This window comes from Ictidomys tridecemlineatus, chromosome 3, assembly GCF_052094955.1.
Source record: "Ictidomys tridecemlineatus isolate mIctTri1 chromosome 3, mIctTri1.hap1, whole genome shotgun sequence".
NCBI classification, from domain to species: domain Eukaryota; kingdom Metazoa; phylum Chordata; class Mammalia; order Rodentia; family Sciuridae; genus Ictidomys; species Ictidomys tridecemlineatus.
In genome coordinates, this window is record NC_135479.1 from 34,335,185 (window position 1) to 34,359,886 (window position 24,702).

The 24,702-nt window shown below is 50.5% G+C and overlaps 1 protein-coding gene and 1 long non-coding RNA gene across 9 annotated transcripts in view; one reads left to right on the forward strand and one right to left on the reverse strand.

Annotated features, from left to right (window-relative positions):
- LOC110597791 (uncharacterized) overlaps positions 1-24,702 on the forward strand; it is a 57,196-nt gene that overhangs the window by 1,680 nt on the left and 30,814 nt on the right. The window contains exons 2-3 of the long non-coding RNA XR_013436172.1: positions 15-17,811; positions 20,265-20,451. This is a non-coding gene — a long non-coding RNA (uncharacterized LOC110597791). The remainder of the gene's footprint in view (positions 1-14; positions 17,812-20,264; positions 20,452-24,702) is intronic.
- Bcas3 (BCAS3 microtubule associated cell migration factor) overlaps positions 2,573-24,702 on the reverse strand; it is a 573,169-nt gene continuing 551,039 nt past the window's right edge. For 3 of the 8 annotated variants that reach the window (XM_040269079.2, XM_040269077.2, XM_040269081.2), the window contains 3 exons: positions 15,214-15,279; positions 6,608-6,698; positions 2,573-3,378 (listed from right to left, as the gene is read on the reverse strand). In XM_040269079.2, coding sequence (XP_040125013.2) covers positions 3,342-3,378; positions 6,608-6,698; positions 15,214-15,279 — 194 coding nt within the window. In that variant the 3' untranslated portion in view covers positions 2,573-3,341. The remainder of the gene's footprint in view (positions 3,379-6,607; positions 6,699-15,213; positions 15,280-24,702) is intronic. The other 5 variants (XM_078042365.1, XM_021724052.3, XM_005321544.5 and 2 more) reach the window with 3 other exon arrangements.

A 24,702-nucleotide genomic window follows, 5' to 3' on the forward strand; every position in this document is an offset into this window, starting at 1 on the left:
CCTTGCCTTCACAGATGAGGACCCTGAAGCCCAGAGGAGCAGTAATTCACCCAAGGCCATATGACTACTGGTGGCAGAGCTGTAATGGAATCCTGGGACAGTAAAGGAGCAAGCCCAAAGTCACTCCTTATTAGAAGGTGGTGATGACATTGCTGCCAAGCTGCCTTCTTATGCTCATAGGGCAAGGTCACACTGACACTCCAGGATCTCCACCCTCCTGAGGTCTTGTTTTGAATACAAGGATGCTCTCTCCTTTTGTCCTTAGAGCTTCCAGGTCTAGGTCTGCAGGAGAGCACTGCCTTCCCAGTTATACAGGGGCCCTGACCTGGAAGCTTGAAGGGGTAAGGAAGGCATTGGGGTTAGTAGGATGAGTCCAAGATTATGTGGGGGCACAGGACAGGGAGCTCAGGTCAGATTTGGGCCCTTGTAAGGGAACTGGCTGGGGCATGGGAAGCAGCAAGGTATAGACAGGGTTTAGCTGGCTAGCTGTATGGCTCTGACTTAGGCAAAGCCCTGCCTTTCTCAGGCTTGTCATCTGCAAAACAGGGACCAAAGAGTTTTGTAGTTTAGAGATTCTCCGATCTGTGAAAATAAAAGATGAGCATTGAGAAACCAACCCCAGCTGCAGAATGGTAGCTGCCTGACTTGACTTCTGCATGCCTCCTGAAAAGCTGGTCCTAATATTTGTGTCTGTGCATGAATTTGCCTTGGGACCACTGGATTTTTTTTTTTCTCAAGTCAACCCCAAACAGTGCTGTTCCTTTTGAGTTGCCACTCCAGGTTCCTGAAGATATTTTCCCTCCATCAGATTGAGTCCATAGTATTTTGCCCATTGAATGTGCTGTGAGAATCAGAGAGATCCCATGGCTTCCTCAAGGTCACCTGGTCCAGCCATAATTAGATTCAAGTTCTGATGACCTTGTAGGTGATGCTATCATAAGGTCTGTTGGGACTATTGGGGAGGGGGTGGAGATTGCCCTGGAGTTATCTTTAGAGGTAGGAGGCTGGCTGCTCCAGGGGGCTGTAAGGTCCCCTGCCCTGGGGCCCAGATCACACTTCCAGCTGATTACTGGCTGTGGCAGGGTCTATAACCTCCCCAATTAGCCAGGGGCCAGGCCCAGGGCCTTTCTGATAACCTGAGCTCCAGTGGCAGCCGCCATGGGGCCAGCTTATCTGGGCTTTCTGATCCTTCCCCTTCCCCCACATACTCCAAGAGTTGCCCTGACTGTGAGCAGATGAATAACCAGATTGTCCTGCAAGCTCAGCCAGCAAGTCCAGCCCTACACCCACCACTTTCCCTGACTGGAGGAGGCCACAGCTGTTTTGCCCCCACTGGAGGGGAAGGGCTGGGCCAGGGAGGACTCCTGACTCCAAGGTGCTCTGCTGGTTCCCTGCATGGCTGAGAGCTCCCGGGAGCAAGGTCTTCGCCCTATCCACATGCCCCGGGGTGGGTGCAAAGGGGCTCATGCTTCCTAGAACTTCTGCTCACAGCCCCAGAGAGCCAGGCCACAGGCAGTATACACAGGCAGCCTGGTGACATCCTCTTCCCTTTTGACTGAAATGCTACCTTAGCTGGGGGCTGGGGCCGTGCCTGGCATGTCAGTCAGTGTCTCCAGTGCAGCGCAAATGGGGACAAGCTACCACTCCTGCAGCACCTGCCACTGGCTGTGCCCAGGCCTCCTTGTATTTCCAGAACACCTCACTCTGGCTCAGTGTTTCTCACTCCACAGGAGCCCAGGCAGGAGGGACCATCTCCTCAGCCTACAGAGTCTAGTGTGATGCGGGTCTCTTCTTCCCACATGCCCAAATGACCTCATGGAGGGGACTGCAGATTAAGTCTCTTCTCAGGCACCAGGAGTGGGATGGGGTGTGTGAAGGGGGCAGGGGCCCAGGAGGAAGGTGGGAAGTTCTGCTTGTCTGTGAACACAACCCTTCTACAACTGTTCCATTAAACTCCACCTCAAACCACACCTGGCTCAGTGGTTTCCTTCAATCCTCCAAGGTCTCCATGGGATCTCTCAGAAGTGTGGGCCAGGGAAGAGGGATTAGAACTGGCCTCAATTGCTCTGCTCAACACCTTCTCATTCACTCACCTCTTCTCCTTGTCACCATTCACTTAGGGAAGAGGGAGGGAACACAATCAGGACTTGCCATCTGAGGCCCCAGCCAGGTTTCATGGGATACCCACTCTCACCTAGCTGCCCACCCATCTTCTGACCTTGAAAAGAGGCAATCTGAAGGTGTCCTGAAGGCAAGGCCAGGGTCTTAACCAAGCTCTCTTCTCAGTAACCAACATACAGGTCAGGCCTTGATGGCCTCCAACAGGGAGGGTCCATGCCTGGTGCCTCCAGAACTCACTTCCTCTGATAAGAGGCAAAGAGTTTGAAGAATGGACTAAAATTAGGCCCCACCCCAACTTCAGAGCAGATCCTCCTCCCCCTGCCTGCCCCTCACTGGCTTCCCCACGGTAGCACATGTGGGGTACACTGGGAGCCGGGGCACATGGTCAAGCTCACAGTACTCTGTTGAGCATTTGGCCAGGACCCTGACCCTAATAACTCAGGAATGGACACCAATTGCAGCGTGATTTATTGGACAAGACGTGCACTTTTCAACAGGGCCTCAGTAACCACAGTTTCCTTCACTGAACAGCACAGGACCAGGGTAAAAGGGCTTAAAGATAAGAAAGATAAATTCTTCCCATGAGTTGATGGGGAAAGCATCCTCCCCTATTACTCTGGGCCTCAGTTCACCCCATACTGGAGGAGAGCTGAGCAAGGGACGCTGGGGGCAGTGTGTATCACAGCCTGAAGTGGGCTGGGGCTGAGACTATCCACTCAGGGCCAAAATACCCAACTGGACCATCCACCCTCTCCCCACTCAGGCCCCAAGATCTGGCCACTGTTCCAGGCCCCTGTGGGTATGGTTAGAAAATACAAAAGCGGATCCAATGCAGGACATCATGTGCAAATGGAGAAGGGGACTGAGCTTCCGCAGTCTTTCTTGGCCACAGCCCCCACTGACGGGAACAGTAGAGGTCAGGATGCGCTGAGGTGCTTTAGAGAAGGGTCTCTTCTCAATCCAGGTAGGATGGGGGACTGTTGTCACTAAGCTTGGGGAACGTGGTTGATGAAAGAGGAGCAGACTGAAGGGCAGGACCAGAGGGGGGCTTCTCCCCCTCCCTCCAGTGGGTGAGTGGGCCGGCCAGTTGGAAGCAGGTTGCTGGTACCTACGGGAAGCCGGTGGGAAAGAGGCTGAGGGGCTGGCTCTCATTGGTGGGGAGCGGAGATCGGTAGCCATCAAAATTTCTGGGGATGCTGCCGCTGGTGGAACCTGAGCTGTTACTCAGTGTCTCGATGCTTCCCTCTCGCTGAAGTTCTGCAAGACAGAGCAGAGGGCCAGGCCTGGTCAGAGGAGGGAGCAGGGGGAGCAGGCAGACCCTGGGCCAGGCTGCTCACCTTGAGGCACCATTCTGGGTCCACTCACATCCTTCTGCAGGGGAGCTCCTACCTGCTCCCCAGAAGGGCCAGGTGGCAGCTCAGGTCACAGAGAGGCTCAGCCAGGGAATGGAGAAGCCCCCTTGGCTGGCAGACTCATTTTAGACCTTAGTCTTTTCTTTTCCTCATTGTGGGGAAGCCTGTTAGGCCATAACTTCTGCCACACTGATGGTCGACAACACTGTTATTCATGGGGCATGGGCCAGTGCCTGCGCACATACTCATGCTCAGCCAGCATGCTCCTCCAGCTCCACAGCATCTGCATTCCTGGATCTACAGGTGACGAGAAGTCAGGACTGCAGCTTCCCAGCCTGATCTGTTTCTATTTCTCCTTTCTGGTCCCACCTGTCCCTAGAGCTTCCGCCCTAGCTTAGCCATTATTTGTTCGCTCGTTATCACCCACACAATTTGTCTGCTGGTCAGGCCTTGATACCTTCTGGAAAGTGTCCTGTTTTCCTGTAGGAGGGAATGCTTGGCTAGAGGGGGCCCTATTCCCAAGGAGACAGGGTCTCTACTTGCCTGAGTGCTTCCCTTCTCCCTTCCTCTCAGCCTTCAAATCTCCTAAAGGCCTCTCAAAACGGACATGTTTAGTCAACTTGTAAAGCATGCAGGAAGTACCTAGCTCCTCTCCTTCCCTGGCCTCTGCACATCCATACTGCCATCTTGAATTCGGCAGTCTGAACCATTTCATTCAACTATTAGCACCTTAACTGATCCACCCAAGGCAGCAATGGGGTAAGGAGTTGGGAGCAGGATCCCTGCTTGTTGAATCCAAGGAGAAAGGAAGCACTTCTTGGCTTTCTGCAGATGACCGGGTTCTGTTCCTTGTTAGTTCTTTCATGTGGGCACACACATGCCTGGACAGTCTCTAGAGTCTTTCTCAGCCTGAGATACGGCCTGCAGCCTAGGCTTCTCCAAGGCACACCAGCCTGTGACTATGGGGTCTTGCCTATCCACCTCAAAGCAGGCACCAGAAACAACATGGTGTACCCAACATTACACTTGCCTGGTCTGGCTTGAGACCTTGATCTCTAGCCTGCACCCGCTCCAGGTGCATGGCCCCCACTCCACCATACAAAGTACAGCTTTGGTGAGGGAATGAGTGTGTTGTGGTCTTCACTCCTGGACTGGTCATCACCAGTTTGCCAGGAACTTTATAACCACTGACCCTCCTGCTCTGGAGGCCACCTATCCCTGACAAGCACCGAGGCTGCCCAGCAGCCGCAGCCACAGAGTGGGGTAGGAACAAGGAAGGCACCTGGGTCAGATGTTAGGGGCACTTGCACTGCACAGCCTTGTGTGGACCTGGGCCTAGTCTGGGACATGAGCATGTAGGGACACTGGCTATCTCTCAGCAGTTTGCAGGCAGTGGAAGGAGTGGGACTGTGGACGTAGGCTGAGGGCCTGGCTGTAGTCCCTGATCTCCAAGAGACACCAGTTGCCCTTAGGGCTTTGATCCTGGGAAGGTCAAGAGATATCTGGGTATGAATAAAAAACAAGGCAGGAGGTTACTCATTCTTCAGTACCACCCTAACCTGGGTACAGGCTATCACACCACAAGAGGGAGAGGATGGAAAAGCAAAGAGTAGACCCTGGATATTCTATAGGAAAGCTTCAGACTCCAAGAGAGATCCTCCATTCCCTTCTTTAGCCACAAGCAAGCCAAGAGTTTGGGGGAGACCTCTGAGGTTACCACTTGGTTTCAGAGGCCCATGCCCTCCTGCGCGGCTGTCCTGGCACTAGGGGGCGCTGACAGCAGGGCCAGGAGGGCAAGAGAAGAGTATGGCAGGAGCAAGAAAAGCACGGGCTTCCTTGAGATCTGGACACCAGGCTGAGGAAGAAAGGAGCAGAAAAGGCCACTAGTATGGGGAAGGGTGGCCCTGTTTCCGAGCAGAGGGACAGTCCCAACAGTCTTGATGCAAATGCGACACATCCACACTAAGGAAGGTGAGGAAATTGTAGCCCAGGACCAAGCGTGGGACTGCACCACCCTTGGTGTCAGTCCCCAGCAACACCCTCAGCAGCCTCAGTGACCCCACCACACATCTGAGCGGACACATCCCCCATTCATCATGTGACTATAAAATGAATTTGCTGCTCTGGGGGCCAGGTACAGCCTGAGCTTCCTAGCTCAAAATTTTCTCCTTGCTTAGGCCTGGGTAAGAGGGAGATGGGCATGCCTCTCCCTCACCCCCACATCCTGGGGTAACCAGGGCTCTGCTGACTTGTTTCCTGTACACCTCATCACTGCCACTGCCCTGGTGTTGCCCACCTGGGCTCCTGACCTCCAGACCTCACCCTCGCACGTACCCCTACAGCAAGGCACAGTGATCTGTGCACAAATCTCTTTTGCTTTTCATCTGCTTAAAGACCATCAGTGAACCCTCATGGTCCCCAGGATAAGGGCTAACCTCCCCATCTCTACCAAACAGCCTTGTATGCTCCGCCTCCCAGCATTCCACACTGTTCTGAGGAACCCAAGTAAGGAACCTGAGTAGACAGCTCTAGGCCCTTGGACCTAGGCTCCTGCGACTTCCTGTGACTGAAAAGCCTGCCAGGCTCCCTGGGCCCCAGACTGTTTGCTCATTTTCCCAAGCATTGCATGGGTGTCTGCTCCTCTGTTGAGTACTTCCTGTTCCCATGCAGAACCCACCGTGCCCCACCAGCCTTCATGCTGACTCCTAGGCAGGCCCTCCAGTGCTCCCAAGTGTGTGTTCCCTTCCAGGTGCAGAGCCCTGGGGTAGGGGTGTCTGTGCCTTAACTCTGTATTCTCCAGCAGCAAAACTACAGCCTAGAAAATAGCTGGTGCTCAAAAACCACTTGTGGAATGAATGAATGAATGAATGAATGAATGAATGGCATAGAAGAGAAGCTGGGAAGCCATTTTCCAGCATAAAGCACTAGGAAAAGGTCCTGGGATAGTCTCCTAGGTACTTTCCTTTGTGCCTCTGTCAAATGTCAAACCCCTTGTCTCTTCTTTCCACTGAAGATAGAAGAATGAGCATGTGAGAACAGGGCATGAAGGAGGGGTGCACGCAGGATCCCCCCTTGGAGTCATCCCAGCTGCCCAGCCCTAGGAGCAAGCGGCAAATGGAAACATGTGGCCTTACCTTCCTCCATCCCGAACGCATGCTTTGTTACTGTTGGGTTGCTCACGGACGCTGGGCTGTTGGCATTGTTTTTTTTTTCCTTTTTTTTTCCCTTTTGAAAAGAAAAGCATTGAGGAATCTTTTTGGAAAAGATATGGACAATGATCGAGAAGTACACTGATCTCTGCAAGCAGGTGGAGAGGGTGTGAGGAGGCATGGGGGTGTCACACTGGGAAAAGGGTAAGCCGGCAGCAGAATCCTGCAATCAAGGACAGTGACATGCATATGTGAACATCTGGAGACTGACAGGTCTTGAGAGTCCCAGAGATGGAACTGTTGTGACCCTTTCAGCATGGGGGGTGGGGGAAGAGGAGTCACACATTGAGCATGAGAACAGTTTTGGGAAGGGCGGAAGATGGGAACCTATGGTCCATGCAGTGCCAGATGAGGCCCCATGCAGGTAGGTTTTGGGGAGAGGAAGAGGGGAGGAGATAGGCTGCCCAGTTTCCAGTGACACCTTGGACCTTTTGACTTTGCAGCCAGCACAGGCTGCTGCCCTCCTCCCCATCCCCAAGTCCCCCATCTTTGGGCAGCTCTCCTGGTATGGAGATAAACTTGTGGAAGAGACCACCAGAAACCTGCTGGGGCCCAGGAGAGCAGGTTGGTGACTCTGCGATTGGAGGAGCATTCCCATCAGCCTCCCCGATAGAGGCATGGAGGTTCTGGCTGTTGGGGAAAGTGAGCTCTAAGAGAGCTTGTTCTGCAGTCCTGAGGTCGGGGCAGGGGATGAGGAGTAATCCCCAGAGAAACGCCTGGACCAGACATAAGAAAATCTGAATGTGACCTCACATTCTCCAGGGGCTTGGTGCTCCTGGGAGGTGAGTGCCAAATCCCCAACTTCCAGAGAGCAAAACCAAGGTTGAAGAGGAAGCCACTGGTCTTGGGGTTTGTTACCACCTGAGGGGAAGTGGTCCCAGGGAAGGACACCCGACCCTGACAGCCCCAGGCACCATTAAACCTGGCCCCACCACTGATTATATTCACCCATCCCTGCTGCCTCTTCCTGGAAAACTGGCTTTGGACCACAGCTGCCCCTCCACATCATGGGCTGGGATGGGCCTGCCACACAGGGTAGAGACAAAGGGAGAAAGAGCAACGAAAAGGGAGGAGTCTCTGCTCTTACAAAGCAAAGGGACGAGAAAGTTGGATCCTCATTTCATTCCACCACATACACAGCCTGCCAAACTTCAAAGGTATCAGAGGAGCAGAGAGGGGTGGCTGGACTTAGGTACAAGTGACCCTGGTTACCTGGGAGTGTATGTGGAGGAAGACACAAGGGAGGGTCATGCTCAATCTGAGGAAGTAGAACATGACTGCCTACAACTGAATATCCCCTTGCCCCTCACCACAGTGGGGTACCTCGCCTCCCTGACCACGGCAGAGATGCTCCTGGGAGCTGTGGGTGGGAGCTCCTGAGCAGCGTTGTGCTGGGGGCAGATGGTACACCAGCCACATAACCGAACACTGTGGTCTCTGATTCCCTCATTCCCTGGCAAGGGTGTGAGCTGCTGAGGGCACAAGGCCCGAGTGAGAGCTGGGAAAAGCTGGGGAAGCCCAAGTGGGCAGGGGACCCCAGCAGAGGCCCACACTTTGAAGTCCAACCTTGGCCTGGGTGTTCATTGGACAGGCCAACCCTCAGACCCTGGGGGCACCGTGGAAAATCTCTCTAGGGGATTTAGAACGAAGTCTGTTTCTGGGGGTCAGGGAGAGCAGTGCTGTGCGTGTTTGGGAAGACGGTGCCTGGGCGCGGGCTCAGGCTCAGCCTCGGGGTAGCCCTGGCACTTCCGCCACCACAAAAGGAGCAGCGCCTACTGCCTGACCCCTCCCTCCAGTTTCCTCCAAGGCTCCAGCCAGCCTTGCTCTGGAGCGTCAAGATGCTGCTCATTAAAGGGATTAGCAGAGCACTTTTATTGGGCCCTGGCTGCAGCCGCACACCCCAGTCCTAAACTAACCACCCACGCTGCCTGGTGGGAGTGGGATTAGATCTTGTGAGAGGAGGCTGCCCGTCCCATAGCCACGCCCACTTCCGGCTATGCTAGGGTGGGGGAGGCTTGCTCCGACTGTCCACTCCTCACCCACAGCCTCTACCAGGATGAGGAGGTGGGCAGAGTTTAGTGGAAGGTTCTGTGCAGGTTAGTGGAAACAGTCTAGGGAAGAGACTGAGAGTGCAGGCTCCCGCCATCTGCTTCTGGGAGACTGGGCAAATTACTCAAGTCTCTGTGCCTCAAGGTTCCTGAATGTGAGGCTAACAATGTCTGCTTCATAGCCTGGTTGTAAGAATGAAATTAAATAATGCATGTAGAGCGCATCACAAAGTGCTTAAAGATTCCAGTCAGCAAATGTGAGTTACTATTATTGTTGCAATCGAATTAGTCATTGCGATTATCCACAGGACTTCAAGGTCCCTCCCCTGTCTCCTTCCCCAGCAGGTGCCTCTGCCACCCAGGCCCCTACCACCTCAGCCCCCCACTGGAGCCTGGGGCAGATTCTTTTTAATCTAGAAATAGCCTAGGGAGGTAGATGGCAGATATGTGTTTACAGCTTTTCATTTCCCTCCTTCCTCTTTGCTAACACCCTCTTCCAAGATGGAAAATAAATTTCCAGCCCTGTTGACATGCATTGATTTTTCTCTCCTGCATCTACCTCCCAGTTCTCCCACATTAGCAGGGGCTGTGGCTGAGACCCTTGCCTGGGATGCTGGGCTGTTGGCATTGTTTTTTTTTCCCCTTTTGAAAAGAAAAACATAGAGTGGCCAGCCACACTGCTCTGTCTTGCCCACTGCCTGGCTCAGAGGAATGCAACAGACAAAACAACCCTTCTGCTTGAGAGTTTTGGGTAGGGAGTCAGGTGTGTCTGTGTGTGTAGTCCTCTCCTTAAGAAGGTAGAATTTTTAGGGCTGGGGTTGTAGCTCAGCAGTGGAGTGCTCATCTAGCACATGTGAGGCCCTGGGTTCAATCCTCAGCACCACATAAAAATAAATAAATAACATAAAGGTGTTGTGTTCAACTACAACTAAAAAATAAATATTAAAAAAAAAGGAGTTAGAATTTTCAGCAGCTTCCCTTGGTATATGGTAAAGACACCAGGGGACCACAGGACTGTCAATAAGTCCTGCAAATTGGTTCAAATGGGGTCTGTCCTAAGCAAGCAATTTTGTCAGCAAGAGGCCTGCTTACAGGCCCTGGAACCAGCTATGCAAAATGGCACTTGAAGAGAGAAGGGTTAGGGGATGGGGAGGCATGAGTTCATCTTGTGGGGGCTAAGCAGGGTCAGAAGCTTTCTGGGGCTAGAACCCGGAGAGCTGGCCCAGATGCTAGCTAAAAAAGGTGACCCTGGAAGACATGGCTAGGGGCTGCTTGTCTTATACCAGTCCAGGGTCTAGAAACTGCTACTGTCTCTTGGAGAATGTCTGAGGAAGTGGGGGCCTGTTCAGAGAGACCTGGATGGAGCAGGCTTAGACTGCCCCACTGTCAGAGACCACACTCAGGCAGGAGCCAGCCTCAGCCCCCAAGGCACTTTTCAGGAGGTTAAAAGTGCAGCAGTTAAAGGAGGCAGCCTACAGGGAGGCCTCACTTTTCTGGAACTCTGCATACCCACCTCTGAGCCGCCTGGCTCTCCTACGCCTTCCCTCCTCATGCCCTCTCCAGGCTTCCCCCTCAGGAATCTAACTCAGGCTTCAGAACTTACAGTGATGCCAACAGACTAGGGGTTCTCTTTGTCCACTCCCAGGAGGTCTTGGGAGGCTGGGGCTGAGGCTAGAGAGGTCTGAGACAGGAGTCATCTTTCTCCTCCAGCAGGGAGGGGCTTTTGTTCCCTTGCCAGGCATGGGAAGGGGCAGCTTCTAGAAGCTGATGTGAGGATGAAAAGGCTCCTCCTATTCTGATCACAGGAATCCTGCTTTGTGCTGCTGGAACCAGGAAGCAGATGAGAAGCAGGCCTGGCTCTGGCCTGCGTTCTCTTGGGCTTACCACCCAGGGTCTCAGTTCAGACCCCTGGCCAACCGATGCCACAGACTTCCGGTGTCTCACCACACACAGCCTAGCACTCCTGAGTGCTTTCGACACTTGCCTAAGGGCTGCAGCTTGGGTCCTTCCTGGCTGGAGTCTCTTTCAACCCACGGGGCCTGCCAAGTATACTCTTTCTCCTTGCCCAGCTTTTGTTCATGACTCCTTCAGGTACTGTGGCCAGAACATCATGACGGAATGAAGTCAAGACTCCACAGCCTCTCTTGCCACCCCTGCCTCCACGATCAGCTGCCAACAGTGATTATAAATCTTGGATGCTTTCAGCTGAGGAATCTGGGAACTGCTTCTCTTGGCCACAAGGGGAGACCTGAGGCCTAGAAGACTTCAGATGCTTCTGGGTATCCCTGACCCTAGAAGGTAAAAGTGGTGATCAACACTAGGAAAGGATGATGATGAAGCAGACTGTGAGATGGGCAAGCGAAGGCCACTCTGTTCCTTAGTTTCCACCCAGAGAAATTGGGCAAAATGCACGACTCCTTCTTCCACATCCCCTCTGCCCTCTGACAGCCAAAGAGGAAAGGTTCTCAGGCTCCTAGGAACCCTGTTCACTTCAGCAGGCCATTAGACAGTGGGAAGTAGCTTAGATCTTCAAATCCCTTGTGGGCCCAGTAGGGATGGGGTACTATGACAGGAGATGTTGGAATATGGGGCAATAAAAGTAGCAAAGAGAGTGGGAGGGAGGGACACTGAAGAATGAGGACTCAGGAGATCAGGAGGGAGGCTACTCTGGGTCCTGCCCCATGTTCACCAGGCCTGTCCCTTATGACCCCTATCCCCTCTCTGCTGGAGCTGCCACTGTGTGTGTGTGTGTGTGTGTGTGTGTGTGTGTGTGTGTATGCACGTGCGCATACATACACATGCAGGGCACAGAGTTCCAAGCAGAGCCCTGGACTCTCCTTCACAGCCTTTGAAGCACTGGCCAGGTTAGGCTCTGGCTCCTTTTCCTAGGTCCCCTCCCAACAACATCCAGACTGCCACCTCAATCCTAGGCAGGGAAAGAATTGAATCAGTCACGCTCCACTCCCAGGAAACTCACATCACCCAAGCCTCCCCAAGTCTCAGCTTCAAAGGAGATGGCAGAAAGATCACCTGTCCAGACTACCTTGGTTGGTACCTTATGCCCTGTGACCCTCTCAGAGTCCATCATATTAGAACTCTTAAGTCCTGGCCAAGGCAGAGTAGATCCTGTCACAGCATACTATATGTGGGGATAAAAACAGCTAAGCTGACCCAGCTCACACCTGCAGGTCTGAGGGGTCTGATGACTGGCTGAAGCCAGGCCTCAAGTCAATGAGATGCAGGAAAAGCCCTGACCGAGCTCCCTGTGGATGGTCAGGAGGACAAGGGCTGCAGAGGAGGCTGAGACATTGCTCTGGCCCCGTGCTGTCACAGACGTGCTGAATGACCTGGGCAAATCACTTTGCTTCTCATCTGCTTCGGCATCTGTTGACGGGGAGGATGTGCTCTGGGGACCTCACTGGGTGTGTAAACCTCTAATGAGAAGAGAGTGTGATGGGGTGCCAAGAGGCACAGTGCGTGTAGAGACACTGGATGGGAGATTCTCCAGCAGTAGGGGCCCCTGCAGCCGCACAGCTCATCTGGGGGAGCTGACCGTCTTTCCTAGCTCCAGGTCCTTAACACAATACTGAGGACAGAGCCTCGGCCTTTTCAGGCTGACCGAGAGCTGAGCAGCACAGCCGACATGCCTATGGGCTTGGCGGGTGTCCAGCTGGGGGCTTTGACTTGACTTCTTTGTGTTGGGTTCTAATGAGGGGCCAGGAGGAGTCTCAGACAAGGCACTCATGCCCACGGCCTGTGGTTCAGAAGAGGAAACAGAGCTTGGAAAATCTCCCTGGGAACCAGGTGCCTGGCAACTGGCTTTGACCTGCCAGTCCCCTGAAGTCCAGCCACGAAGCTTGGAAACCCCCACCCCAGCTCCCAGGCAGGGGACCTCCTGAGCTAGCCTGCAGCCTTGTGAGATAGCACAGGGCCTGCAGGCCACAGGAGAGACACTGTGCTTTGAACGTTGCTGGCCGGCGGGGCCAGAGCCGCATCTGGTTCTCATTCAAATGTCCAAACGTAATTAAATTCTCTACGACGCAGCGGAAGAGCTTGGTAAGATGTGGCTTTCCCCCTTTTCCAACGAGGTTAAGAAATCACAGCCCCTCATTCTGCCGGCAGACTCGCTCTCTTCCCTGCCACTGGTTTGTCCTGTTCTGGGCTCTTATCTGTTTTCTAGAGTTCATGGGGCCGGGGCCAGCGTGGGGCAGGCAGAGGCCCCCACCCTGCTCCACTCAGCCACCTGAGAGGGTTACCAGTGGAGGCCGGAGCTGAGCAGAGTCAGCACTCTAAGGGGTGGTTGGCTGGGGGAGGGTCCTGACCCCACTCTTCCTGAAAGGGTCTCCCCCAACCTTGAGGAGATAGCCACTGTGCCAGGGCTCACCTCAGTGACACCAGATTCCTTCTACTGCTGAGATAATGGGGGTCTTATAGTACCCCACCACAGGGACACCCTTCTTCACAGCTTCTCACAACAGGAAGTGCTTGGGAGCTATGATTCTGGAGACTTTGGGACAAGGAGCTGCCCGTGCCCTGGCCTGACCCTATTGCCCAGGGCAGAGTGAGGTAATTCTGCCAAACTTCTTACTCCCCACCCCCCATACAGAGAGGAGGAACCATCTACAGACAAGGATAAGAGTGGCTTCAGAGCCCTCTCAAGGACTCCCTAGGACTCCATGTCTCACAGGAGTGCTTGTCATTTCTGGCCTGTGAGGGCTCTGAACAGGTGAAGGGACAGCAGGGTCCAAGGTTCAGTTCTCTCTGAGAGGGAGGGTGTCCTGTCAATTGGAAGGACACTAACCACTAAGCTCAGCTTCAGTGCCTCCCCAGCGCCTCTCCTCAGCCTCCTACTCAGGACTTCCACAAGGTCAAGCAGAATGTTCCCGGGATGGGCTGCTTTTCCCAGCTTCCCTTCCCACCCAAGTGTCTCCAGTTTATGCTTTCTTTTTAACTTAGGGATATATGACTTTCATGGTAATGGGTTCCATTCTATTTCCTCTATGCCTATTTTTCTAATCACTGGTATAGGCTTTATGAGTGTTTCTTAATAAGTGGGGGCATTTTTTCTTTTGAAACATACTATCTTGTGAGTTAATGACTTATTGTGGGTGTGGGCTGAACAAGGGGGGGCAGGGCAAAATAGTCAAGATTCAATAAAGCTGTGCTGAGGTCCCTTTAAGACTCCTGGCCAGCTCCTGTGTTAGCACTTGCTCCTCACAAACACTCCTACCAGAGGACAGGAACTACATAGAGGCACACATGGCATTCATGTGCCAAGGAATGCTTACCCAGGGAGAGAGCGCACACGTGCACATGAGTGTGTACGTGCACACACACACACAGAGGCTCATGAGAACCAAACGATCCTGGTTTCACTGACCTGGCTCTAAACACGAACAGTTTTTATAATTGTTTTCAAATATGAAGGCTTAGCAATGGATTTAACTGGTGGCACCTAGTGTCACTGCCACGCATCTGGGAGCCTTTACATTAGTGAATAAGGTTTTAAGGAAACCAACTCACTTCTTGGTCCAATTGTCCTAGGCCAAACCTAGCAAAAGGAAGGGAGTCAGGCCAGGTGTCTGACCCCCAGAGGGTCCCAACCTGTGCTGTCAAGCCCACAGGTGGCCGTGGGGAGAGAACGGGGATCCGAGTGAGCTGCTGCCCTGCTGCCTGCCCAGATGAGAGAGGCTGGGCCCGTGCCGGGAGTGCCTTTGTGCTGCTTCCACAGACTGGCTGCTGGTGCCGGGGCGCTATTCATTATTCAATTCAGCTCGCTCAGATGAGCCTTTCCATTTGCTCCTCCAGGAGGAATAACAAATCTAGAAATGCAATTCCACTTTGGTGTATTAAGATATCGATTTGCCTGTCGAGTAGAAGTGCATTTGTTCTGTCAGCCCTCCCGTGGGTAGGAAGGGGTTAACCAAATGTTTATCACGAGGCTGGCTTCAGAGTTGAAAGTAATGTGATCAGTAATGAATTTTGTGTTACATTAGGTTGTATAAATGGACAGACAAGCGCAGACAACAAGTGGCCAGGAGTCGGGGCTAATCTAATGATGTAAAAATAGAGACAGCACCAATTATACCAGGGGCCAGCTCCAGGCTCCTGCAGGGACTGCAAATGAATAGGTACAAATCAAATTACTCACTAATAGACGCACTACAAGAGGGGCAGTCAATGGTAAATGCATTAGAGCCTAGTGACCTCTCTGCTCTGCACAGCAGAGTCCGAAAATTTGACTTCCATCTTCAGAGTGGGGGGCAGGGAGTGGCATTCTCAAAGAAACTCTTGTTGGGTGAAGGACAGCAACTACTCCCCATCCCACAGCGGTCCCTTGCAGAAGGCACCTCCTGTCTGAGGTGACCTCTCGCCTTCACTCCAGTGTCTCCAGAAGCCCACGGCGGGTAAGAGGGCACCCACTTGAGGGCACAGAGAGCAGCGGGACAAAGCCCTCCATGTGGGCCAAGGCAGGTTACATACCCAAACACTTCCCAGCCATGTGTCTCTCAGGGGTGATGTTTTTTACTGCTACTTCAAGGGCTGTGTCTGTATTGAAAATAAAATATTTCTTTAAAGAGGATCACACAATGGACTTTTAAGAGCACAGGTTGAGTAGATATCAAAATCAGGTTTAACCACTGAGAGCTTTGCACGTGGTGGTCACGGTCTGTTCCGAGGCGCGGCGTATCTGGGCTTTAGAGATTTCTCAGTAGCCTGAACTGCTGTCACCCTTCCCTTCTTCCTCCTCCCAAGTCCAGTCAACCAAGTTACTATATCTGGGCCTGTGGCGCAGGTCTGGAGTAGGGAAGGAGGTGGAGGCAAAGCTAGCTTCTAAGGTGGCCCCTCAGGTTCTCTTCCCCCTCTTGGATTCCATGGATTTAAGAATCAGATCTGAAGTTCAAAGCTGTTTGGCAGAGTGGCTAGGCTGCTTAGGGGAAGGATCATGGAGATATGCTCGAGTGCATTAACGATATGCTCATATTTAGCTCTCAGTGGCTTGGGGATGAATAAAGTATGAAACCAAGGATGCGCCAAGCCTTCCAAGGACCAACCCCTGCTAATGGAGGCAGGATCCCTGGAAGGCTTGGCCTCTACTTCCCCAACCCACTCTAAGGACAGCACCAAGCAGGAATACACATCAAAGTGGAGATGGCATGCTGGTCCTGGCCAGCCGGGTCTGGAGATGAGTGGATGGTACCAGTAAAATGAGCACAGGGGGCACAAAATAGAAAAAATCAGCCTGAACAAATAAAGCAACCGGATGGTGATTCTCCCCAAACTCCATTAAATGCACAGAGGGATGGAACTGCAAGTATGGAGTTACACTACGTAAGATGTATGTGGGGGCAACCTGGGAGGTCTAGGCAGCCTGGCACGGGGATATTCTGTTAGCAAACTTAAAAATGTCTTAGGCAGTGGGCCTGCAGGTCCTTAGGTATAGGAAAGAGAGCAGAAGTCTCCAAAAGTCAGAGGTAGGGCAGTGGTTTCTGGTGTGGGCACTCAAAATTTCCTCTGTTAAATGCAATCAGGCTGTTGTGTGGCTTGGCCTTCTTGTTCTCATTCTTGAATCTCAGACCCAAGGCGCCACTTTCTGAGAGGTCAGGAGTCATTTTCAACTTTGCTTTCTGTGTCCGTGTGCGTCTGCCCCTCCTTCCAGCCATGGTACCTGGGGGCTGGTCTGTGTGAGACCCACCACCTTCTGAAAAGGTGAGGGCAGAAGGAAAAGGTGGGCACTTAACCATCCATGCCTGCACTCCTCTTGTTCACACCTCACAGAAGGGCCAATGATTAAAGGTGAGTTCTCTGGCAGAGAAGGAGGCACTGAGAAAAATCCTCCCTTTGGTTAATCATTTACCTGTGTTAATGCTTCAGACCAGGGCCCTAGCTCTGGGGTCTGACAGCCTCCCCCACTGGTTGTCCAAGCCTCTATGTTTTCCCCAGTCACTCTCACTTCTGTGATGGGGTAAATACCTGGAAAGGAGACTAGGAAGGATCACTAAGGAGGCCACACCGGCATTTCCTCCTTATTGACAAGTATCAGTGCACCTTGGTAAAGGAGGTAAAATAGACTTTGGGGAACTAGGAAATGTGCAAGGAGCTTTGCAGCCCTTAAGTCCCATTATAGTTCTACATCTTGCTTCAGCTTCCAGAGGAGAGAAGAAGAGAGGGGGTGGGGGAGAGAGAAAAAAATCAGAGCTGAGACCTGGCCTGAAACTAACAAGTATATCTTTTAAGTATAACAATTATTCCCATTGCTTTGCCTGGCTTTCATTTACCTCTCTGAGGCCACAAAAAGCCCATCCAGTCATTCAACAAACATTAACTGAGGCTCAGCTTGGCTCTTGTCCCAGTGCTGGATGCTGGGCTCAGCTTCCAGGCAGTGGTTAAAGGTAACAGAGATGAATCCTTGACCCAAAGAACCAAAATTGGGTCTAGACAAAACTGATGTCACTATAGGTGAGGGAGGGGCTGAAGGGACCACCATAGCTGGTCCTATCCCCCATGGCACATAGACGGGAACCTGCCATTGGCAGTTAATGGAAAAGGCAACAGATGCTACTTGCCCATGTCTGCGTGTCCTGTGAGCAGGTGGCACAGACAGGAGAGAGACACATGATTAGGGAAGGCGTCACAGAGGAGGGGCCTAAAGAGCAGACTCGACAGAGGTGGGGGTCATTGCATGGTGGTGGGGAAGCTAAAGGGCAAGGAGCCTGGTGTGAATGTGGAGACCCCAGGCACTTTCTGACTACGAAAGTGAGACAACAGTCAGAGCAGACCCTCCTTGAAAATGGAAGTTCCCTTCTTCCCTGGGGAACTTCTACTTTGTGAAAAGGACGGGTCATCTTTTGTCAGGAGAGACCAGCAGGATGTGAAGAACTGGGTGCTCTTCCTAGATACCCCTCTTTAACCCCACATCATTTGGTTATGATCTTACTTCAAGTCTTTTATTTCTCTGTTTGAAAGTTGGAGAGGCCATCTGTCTACCTGCCAGGGCTGTGAGGATCAGCAGACACTTAGGTGGCAAGCAGAGTCTGAAGCACAGGAGCCTCCTGGGTGGCCCCGGTTGCTGCTGTGAGGGTAAGTGAGGTGAGACAAAGTGCTTAGTGCAAAGTCCTTAGTAGGACAGTGGCCAGCACTCCACGGGATAGGAGGCTAACACTTACCATATTTACTGGTTCCCTCTCCATCGTCTAAGAGAGGAGGAAATTGAACCCAGAGAGGGAAAGGCCTAGGGTCACACTTCCCCCACTTCTTGATGACAGCTTCCAAATCCCACCAAAAAGGAAAAACAAACATTCTTCCCAGAGGCAGTAGCTGGGTGTTGGAAACTGAAAGGACTCTCAGATTTGGCCTTTCCTACCAGTGGAAAATAGCTAGGAACAGGCAATCTGACACTGAACTGAGACACAAATAGCAACACCCACAAGGCCACCCCTGCTGCAGCCACCACTCTCCCACAGTCTCAGTAGCTGCTCCCTCCCGTCCTGAACAGGGCTGCGTCTCTGAGAGGCCCTGTGTGTCGGGGGGCTTACTCTCTTCTCACACCCTCAGCAATAAGGACATCCATTGCTGAGAAGTTTAGAGTTTCTTTTTTATGCATCTTAGAAAGAACACGCCCTGTGGACAGTTGAATAAGACTGACCTCTGCTTTGTCCAGTGCATCTGATGGGCCCTGGTGGGAAGCTGGGATTAGGAGTCAGAGAACAGACCTCTAGGTCAGCGCTATTGCCTCCTTCAGGGCTATCATCTCTTCAAAGGTGGGAACCAGGACTTACTTATTCTTCCCCAGCCTGGTATGGAACATGGCAGATGCCTACAGAGAGCCTGCTGGCCTACCTGCTGTGACCACAGAGAGAGTGCATGCAGCCACCGAGGAGTGCTGAGAGAAGACACTGAAAGCATTTTTGTAAATGTTGTAGAAAGAAGAAAAAAACTAGGCCCATTTAGAGAAAGCAAAGGAAAGGCCCTAGGTTCCTGGCTAAATTCCTTGGATGGTGACAATGTTGGCCAAGGAACCTGGTCTTGAGGCAAGAGGAGGCATTTTAGGAGCAGCAGGCATTCAAGGATATTAACCAGAGAAGCCCCGAGTCTTTGGCAAGACCAAGCCAGAAGCTATGCCTTGAGGAAGTGAGAAAGTCTGATTATAGGGATCATCTTCTCCCATTTTGAGAGTGGGGAAGGGATTCAGGAAACTGGAGAGGTAAGACTGAAAAAATAATAAAAAGACTAAATACTGGATCTTTTGTGCTGCCACATCAGGCATTAGGGAGAACAGATATTCTTACTCTCAGGAGGCCAAGACATGGTGACCTTTCCCAGGGTATGGGGAACACCATTTCAACTCAGAGGCTGTAGAAAGACAGGACAGAAGATTCTATGGGAAAATCAAAACAGCCTGGTGGTTGTGTGAGGCAGGGACTGTCACCCTGGCCTCTGTGAAAGTGGCATTTTCAGCTCCCAGGTTTGCTTAGGATAGGAAGAGGGTAGCTGACCCAGGACAGAGGTTGCCCACCCCTCCCTGAAATTAGAAAATTTCAGCATTGGGAAAGGGACCTGAGGGGCCCAGACACTCACTGCCAGCTCCTCCTAAGGTAAAAGATCACTAGGTGCAAGCAGATGGGCAGAGTTCTTCTCTCCAAGTTGCAGATTTTTCATCTGCAGAAGGGAAAATCCGAACAACTGCCACATCCTTCGAAATGTCTGCAAAGTCCAATGTGGTCCAATAGTTTTTATGGTGAACACTGATGATTCAGTTATTTGCTTTGAATACAGGGGTTGACCTGTGAGTAGGAATGTCTGAAAAATCAGAGAATTAGTTCGCAGCCCTGGTGCCTGCAATTATTGTCAACTGATTTTGTGGCAATTTGTGATGGTAAGGAGGGACTTATACAGTCCCTCCTAGAAATGCACAAAAATGTTCCCAGTCCTCAGCAGTAGGACAAGCAGGAGATCCACGGACCACTGAACTTGCTAATCCTAGAGGTAGGACAGCGGGTGGGCTGTTTTTTGGTTTAGGGTTCGTGCCTAATCAACTCCAATCACAAAAGCTACCACCTTTTGGGATTTTAATTTCTATAGTCGTGAAATTAAGGATGTTATTAGCGTGCGTGTGCTTGTGTGCATGTATACACACACGCACACATAGAAATACTGCTTTTAGGTTATCTATTGCAAAGCACAGGCAATCAACAGATACTTGTTAATTATCTTACTGAAACTTCCTATAACCATTTTAAAAACTGTGTCTAATATTTAAAATGTGTTTTTCATGTTAGGAAGGAAAAAGGCTCAGTTCTTTCAATAAATAAAAGTAGATTCTGACAGAAGTTTTTGGAAGAGCTTTAGTTGAAATAATCTTACAGGCTTTTCTGCTGAGTAATTAACAGACCAGAAAACTCAGAGGATTTAGCAGAATAAGCTAGAGCACTGTTTTTCAAATGGCAGATCACAATTCATGGAAGGGTTATGAAATCATTTTAGTGAGTTGTGACCACCTTTTCTTTCTTTCTTTCTTTCTTTTTTTTTTTCAGTGCTGGCTCTCGAACACAATGCCTCCTGTGAGCTCGGCAAGCACTCTGCCACTGAGCTACATCCCAAGGCCTCATGACTGTATTTAAAAACAATGATAGAAAATACTAGAATGCATCATTGCTTGTAATGTTGTTTTGGGAAGGTCTAAATCGTTGGGTGAATCGAGTCAGGAAATTTTGCCAGAAGGTAAGAGGTAAAGATTGAGCCTACAGTGTGGTTCCCAGGAAAGAGTGCTTCTGGACTAGAAGAACAGAGACCGTTAAGGACATGGTAGACAGAAAAAGATGGAGTTCCTCCCCTGCCTTTAATACCGTAAAGGGCTGTAAAGGAGAAAGGAACAGAGAGTCCAGGCCTGCAGGAAACAACAGTCGCTGGGATGAGACAGTCCTTCATGACCTTGAGAGCTGACTTCAGGAGCTCTAAGGAGTCAACAGTAGCAAAAGTAGGCTGCCTGCCACAGAGATGCGGGCACAGTATTTAACCAGGGGCCGGGACCTGTGCAGGAGGCCTGGGCTGCTGACATGAGATGTGGGAAAAGGCAAAAAAGAGACACAAGGTTTAACTAGTAATCAAAAGAGTTAAAGTTTATGCTTCTTCTTTTTTTTTTTTTCTCCTTTTTTTTTCTTTATTTTTCTTAGGGGAATACTAGGTATTAAACCCAGGGCTCTACCACCAAGCTCCACCCCCAGCCCTTTAAATTTTTTTTTAACAGCATCCCACTAAGTTGCTGAGGCTGGCCTTGAACTTGTGATCCTCCTGCTTTAGCTTCCCAAGTCACTGGGATTACAGGCATGTGCCACCACACCTGGCAAAAAGGTCGAAGTTTAAAGAGAAAATGTACTTAATGCATACCCAGATGCTTATTTAAAACCCTTTTTTTGGTATTAAGTTATATCTTTACCTAGACAGAAAACAATTGGAATAAGTCAGTGTTTTGTTTATTTTTTTAAAATTCTATTTTTCTAGAAAAGGCAATATTGAAAGGAATGTCTGCTAAGAAGGAATTAGTCAAGTTATTTTGAGGAGGATGATCGTGAGGGGAAGGGGCTTTGGGGGACAGCATTCCAGGCAAAAGGAAAAATATGCATAGAGAGCTCCCATGTGCTCAGAGCCCTCAGGGATTCAGTGAGGCTGGAGCTTGACAGAGCAGCAAGAGGCAGGTCTGGAGAGAGGGCAGTGGCTGGTCATGACTCTGTACACTGAGATGGGGTGAACCTGGAGAAGGGAGGGGTGAGGCGAGAGGAGTTCAATTTTCAGCTAAATGTGGATTCATCAGTAGGTAACTGGATAGGTAGTCCTGGAGGTTAGAAGAGAAGGCAACTTGGAAATTATTTGGAAACCATAAGTTGATATATAATAATTGAAGCCATGGAGGCAGAGATTACCATGTACTGAAGGAGAAGGGGGCCAAGATAGCCTTAAGGACAACATGGAAGGGAAACCCAGGAAAGGGACTGAGAAGTAGCCAGAGGCAGAAGAAAAGCCAGGAGCTTGTGGTGTAGCAGGTGTCCCTGAGACAGTGCTTTTAGAAAGAGGGGGCAGCTCACAGGGCCAGGGTTGAGGTGCCAGGAAGTCAGGTGACTTTGGGGAGAACAGTTGTGGCAGGGCAGGTTAGGGGCAATGACAGTCCCTTCTCTGCCACAGGAGGAGAGGGACAGTTGATGCGGGAATGCTTAGGATCTGGGTGGCAAGAAGTTGAGAGATTTTTCAAATGATGGCCACCATTTCTCTCTGAGAGGAAAAGGTGGGGAAAGAGAGATGAATGGCTAAGTTTGAAATAGAATCAATACAGAAGGAAAGAAATAGATTTCAAAGATGAGGGACTAACAAAGCTCTCTGACCATACTAATAAATGATGAGAACAGGAAAAAGGTATCCAAAATAAAACACACACCCTCAATGCTGGGGAATCTCACCAAGAATACAAATAGGCCAAAAGCCATCAGCAGCAGGCTGAGGCTGTGGCAGAACTGCTGGCACCCAGGTGGAATGCAGAAAACTTCACCCAGCAAATAATTGCTATGCATCTGCTACATACTGGACTCTGTTCTAGGCACTGGTGCTGCAAAGATGGGTGCAAACTGTGACCAGGAAATACACAGCAGGGCTCAGTGGCAAGGGGCTTCGTATTTGTAGAAGGACCAATCTGAACAATATATGATTTTTTTTCTTCAGCAATCCAGGTTATAAGAGTACAGCTAGACTGGCCTCAAATTTTAGTTTTGCTGAATGGGACAATGGAAGGGTAACAGGGGTGAAGGGTGTAAGGACATTAGCAAGAAAGCAATTCAGCTAGTTATGTTAGAGCTGGGCTTGAAAATCACATATGTGAGCTAATTAGACCAATTGCTCAGCAGCCATCACAGAGGACTAAAGTAACATAACACCTGCCTATGGATAAGCCATGCTTTAAAACAGATCTTCTCAAACTTTAATATGCATGGAGGTGGAGGAGTCTTGTTAAAATGTAGATACCGGGCTGCAGGGGTAACTTAGTACAGAGCAAGAAGTGCAAGTCCCTATGTTCTAGCCTCAGCACTGAAAGGAAAAAAAACAACCCCACAAATCAGATGCAGATGCTGATGGAATTGGACTGGATGGGGCCTGAGACTCTGCATTTCTTTTTCTTTTGGCTGTGTTGGGGACTGAACCCAGGGCCTCACATGTGCTAAGCCTGTGCTCTACCACAGAGCTATATCCCTAGCCAGCTCTGCATTTCTAATCAGCTTCTGAATGATGATGGAGCTGATGATCTGCAGACCACTTTAAAAATAATTTATTTTTAATTAACAAAAGTTGCATATATTCATTGTGAAATGGCTAAATTGAGCTAGTTAACACATGCAATGCCTCACATACTTACCTTTTTTTTTTTTGTGGTGAGAACACTTAAAATCTGCTGGCTTAGCCGTTTTCAAGAATATCACACATTGATAATAACTATAGTCATCATGTTGTATAATAGATCTTGAACTTTTTTTTCCTATCCAACCAACACTTTGTACCCTGTGACCAACAGCTCCTCACACCCCTTCTTTGAACAATGGGTTTTAAAAGATATTGCCTTGCTTCTGGGAGAGCTCTTTGGCCCTATGGTACAGGTTAGCTTAGCTGACTGGTTCCTTCTCTGGAATTTGGCTAGCAGCCTGATAATGCTGATAGCTTGAAAATGGCACTGTTAGGAGTTTTTACACTCAGAAAGCCACAAAGCAGGGCTGGCTCGCTTCTCTTTAGAGAGCAGTTTGTTAATCATTCTCCAGCATGGCACTAGCTAAACCTATGTAGCAGCAAGCACGTGTACAATAGGCTTCAGGTCAGGGGTCATGAAAACAAGTTTCCACTTGGCCTCTGTGCTTCGTTTCTACTTTGATAAAGAAGCATCAGCCCTGGTTGCTCTATCACCTGAAGGGCCTGTTGGGAGGCATTAAAGGAACTGACTTATCTCTGGTACATCAGAGTACCCAGCAGAGGCAAACACTCCATGTCACCCTATGTGTTTGTCCTATGAGCCACCAAGAAGTAGGGCTGTGGGAAGAAAGAGAGGGACAGAGGTTGCTATGGGCAAAGGGTGACTTGCTGGAAATTCTGACCCATGCGGTACTGTGTTTCCCTGGCTATCTCTAAGTAGGCTGTCCTTGCCATAGGTGGACCAGGCTGTGCTTACCAGGCTGATACTTTATCTCTAGTTGGAAAATGTGAAAAGTGATTCTCAAGAATGGAGAAGGGAACTGGTCTAACTTCCATAGTATCTGCTTTACTTACTGGCCTTTAAAATGAGGCAGAGGCAAAAAAAAAAAAAAAAAAAAAAAAACAAAAAAACCCACAAAAACCCAAAAACAAAAAAACAAAAAAACTCATACATCTAATATGGTCAAAAAAGACCAACTGAATCTCTTTTAGTGACAGTTTGAGGAAGAAACAAAATCCCTCTGCTGAAAAAAAGGGAGTCTCCTATTTTCTGACCTGTGGGTCATGCAGTTTTAATTTCCTCTTTCTTTCTTTTTTTTTCATTCTTTTTAATTTCATAAACCTGCTTAAGGCCACAAGGACTCTCCTGAATCCCTCAGCTGTCTGGCAGATGGACGCTGCCAGTTTTGCCCGGGTTTCTGTCTATGCCAGGTAGAAGCGCCACAACTCTGACTGAAGGCGCTTTCAGATCTCCCTGCTCAATGACTCTGAGGTGCCATGGGGCTTCTGAGAAGGAAGCTGCCGACAACGCCTGTCCAGGAGCTCTCCGGGCCTCGGGAAGGGAGGCTCCTGGGGTGAGCCCAGGGACACCAGGCTCTGGTTCACTGGAGCCTTGGCTAGCTAGGTTCTCCAATATGTAGTGAGTGGCTATGTAGAAAGGCAAGGTTCAGGAAGGGGGGAGTTTCTGTTCTTTAGGCAGCTCCGAAGGAGTCTGGGCTCAGGGGCTGGGAAGTGGCAGAGTTGCTCCTT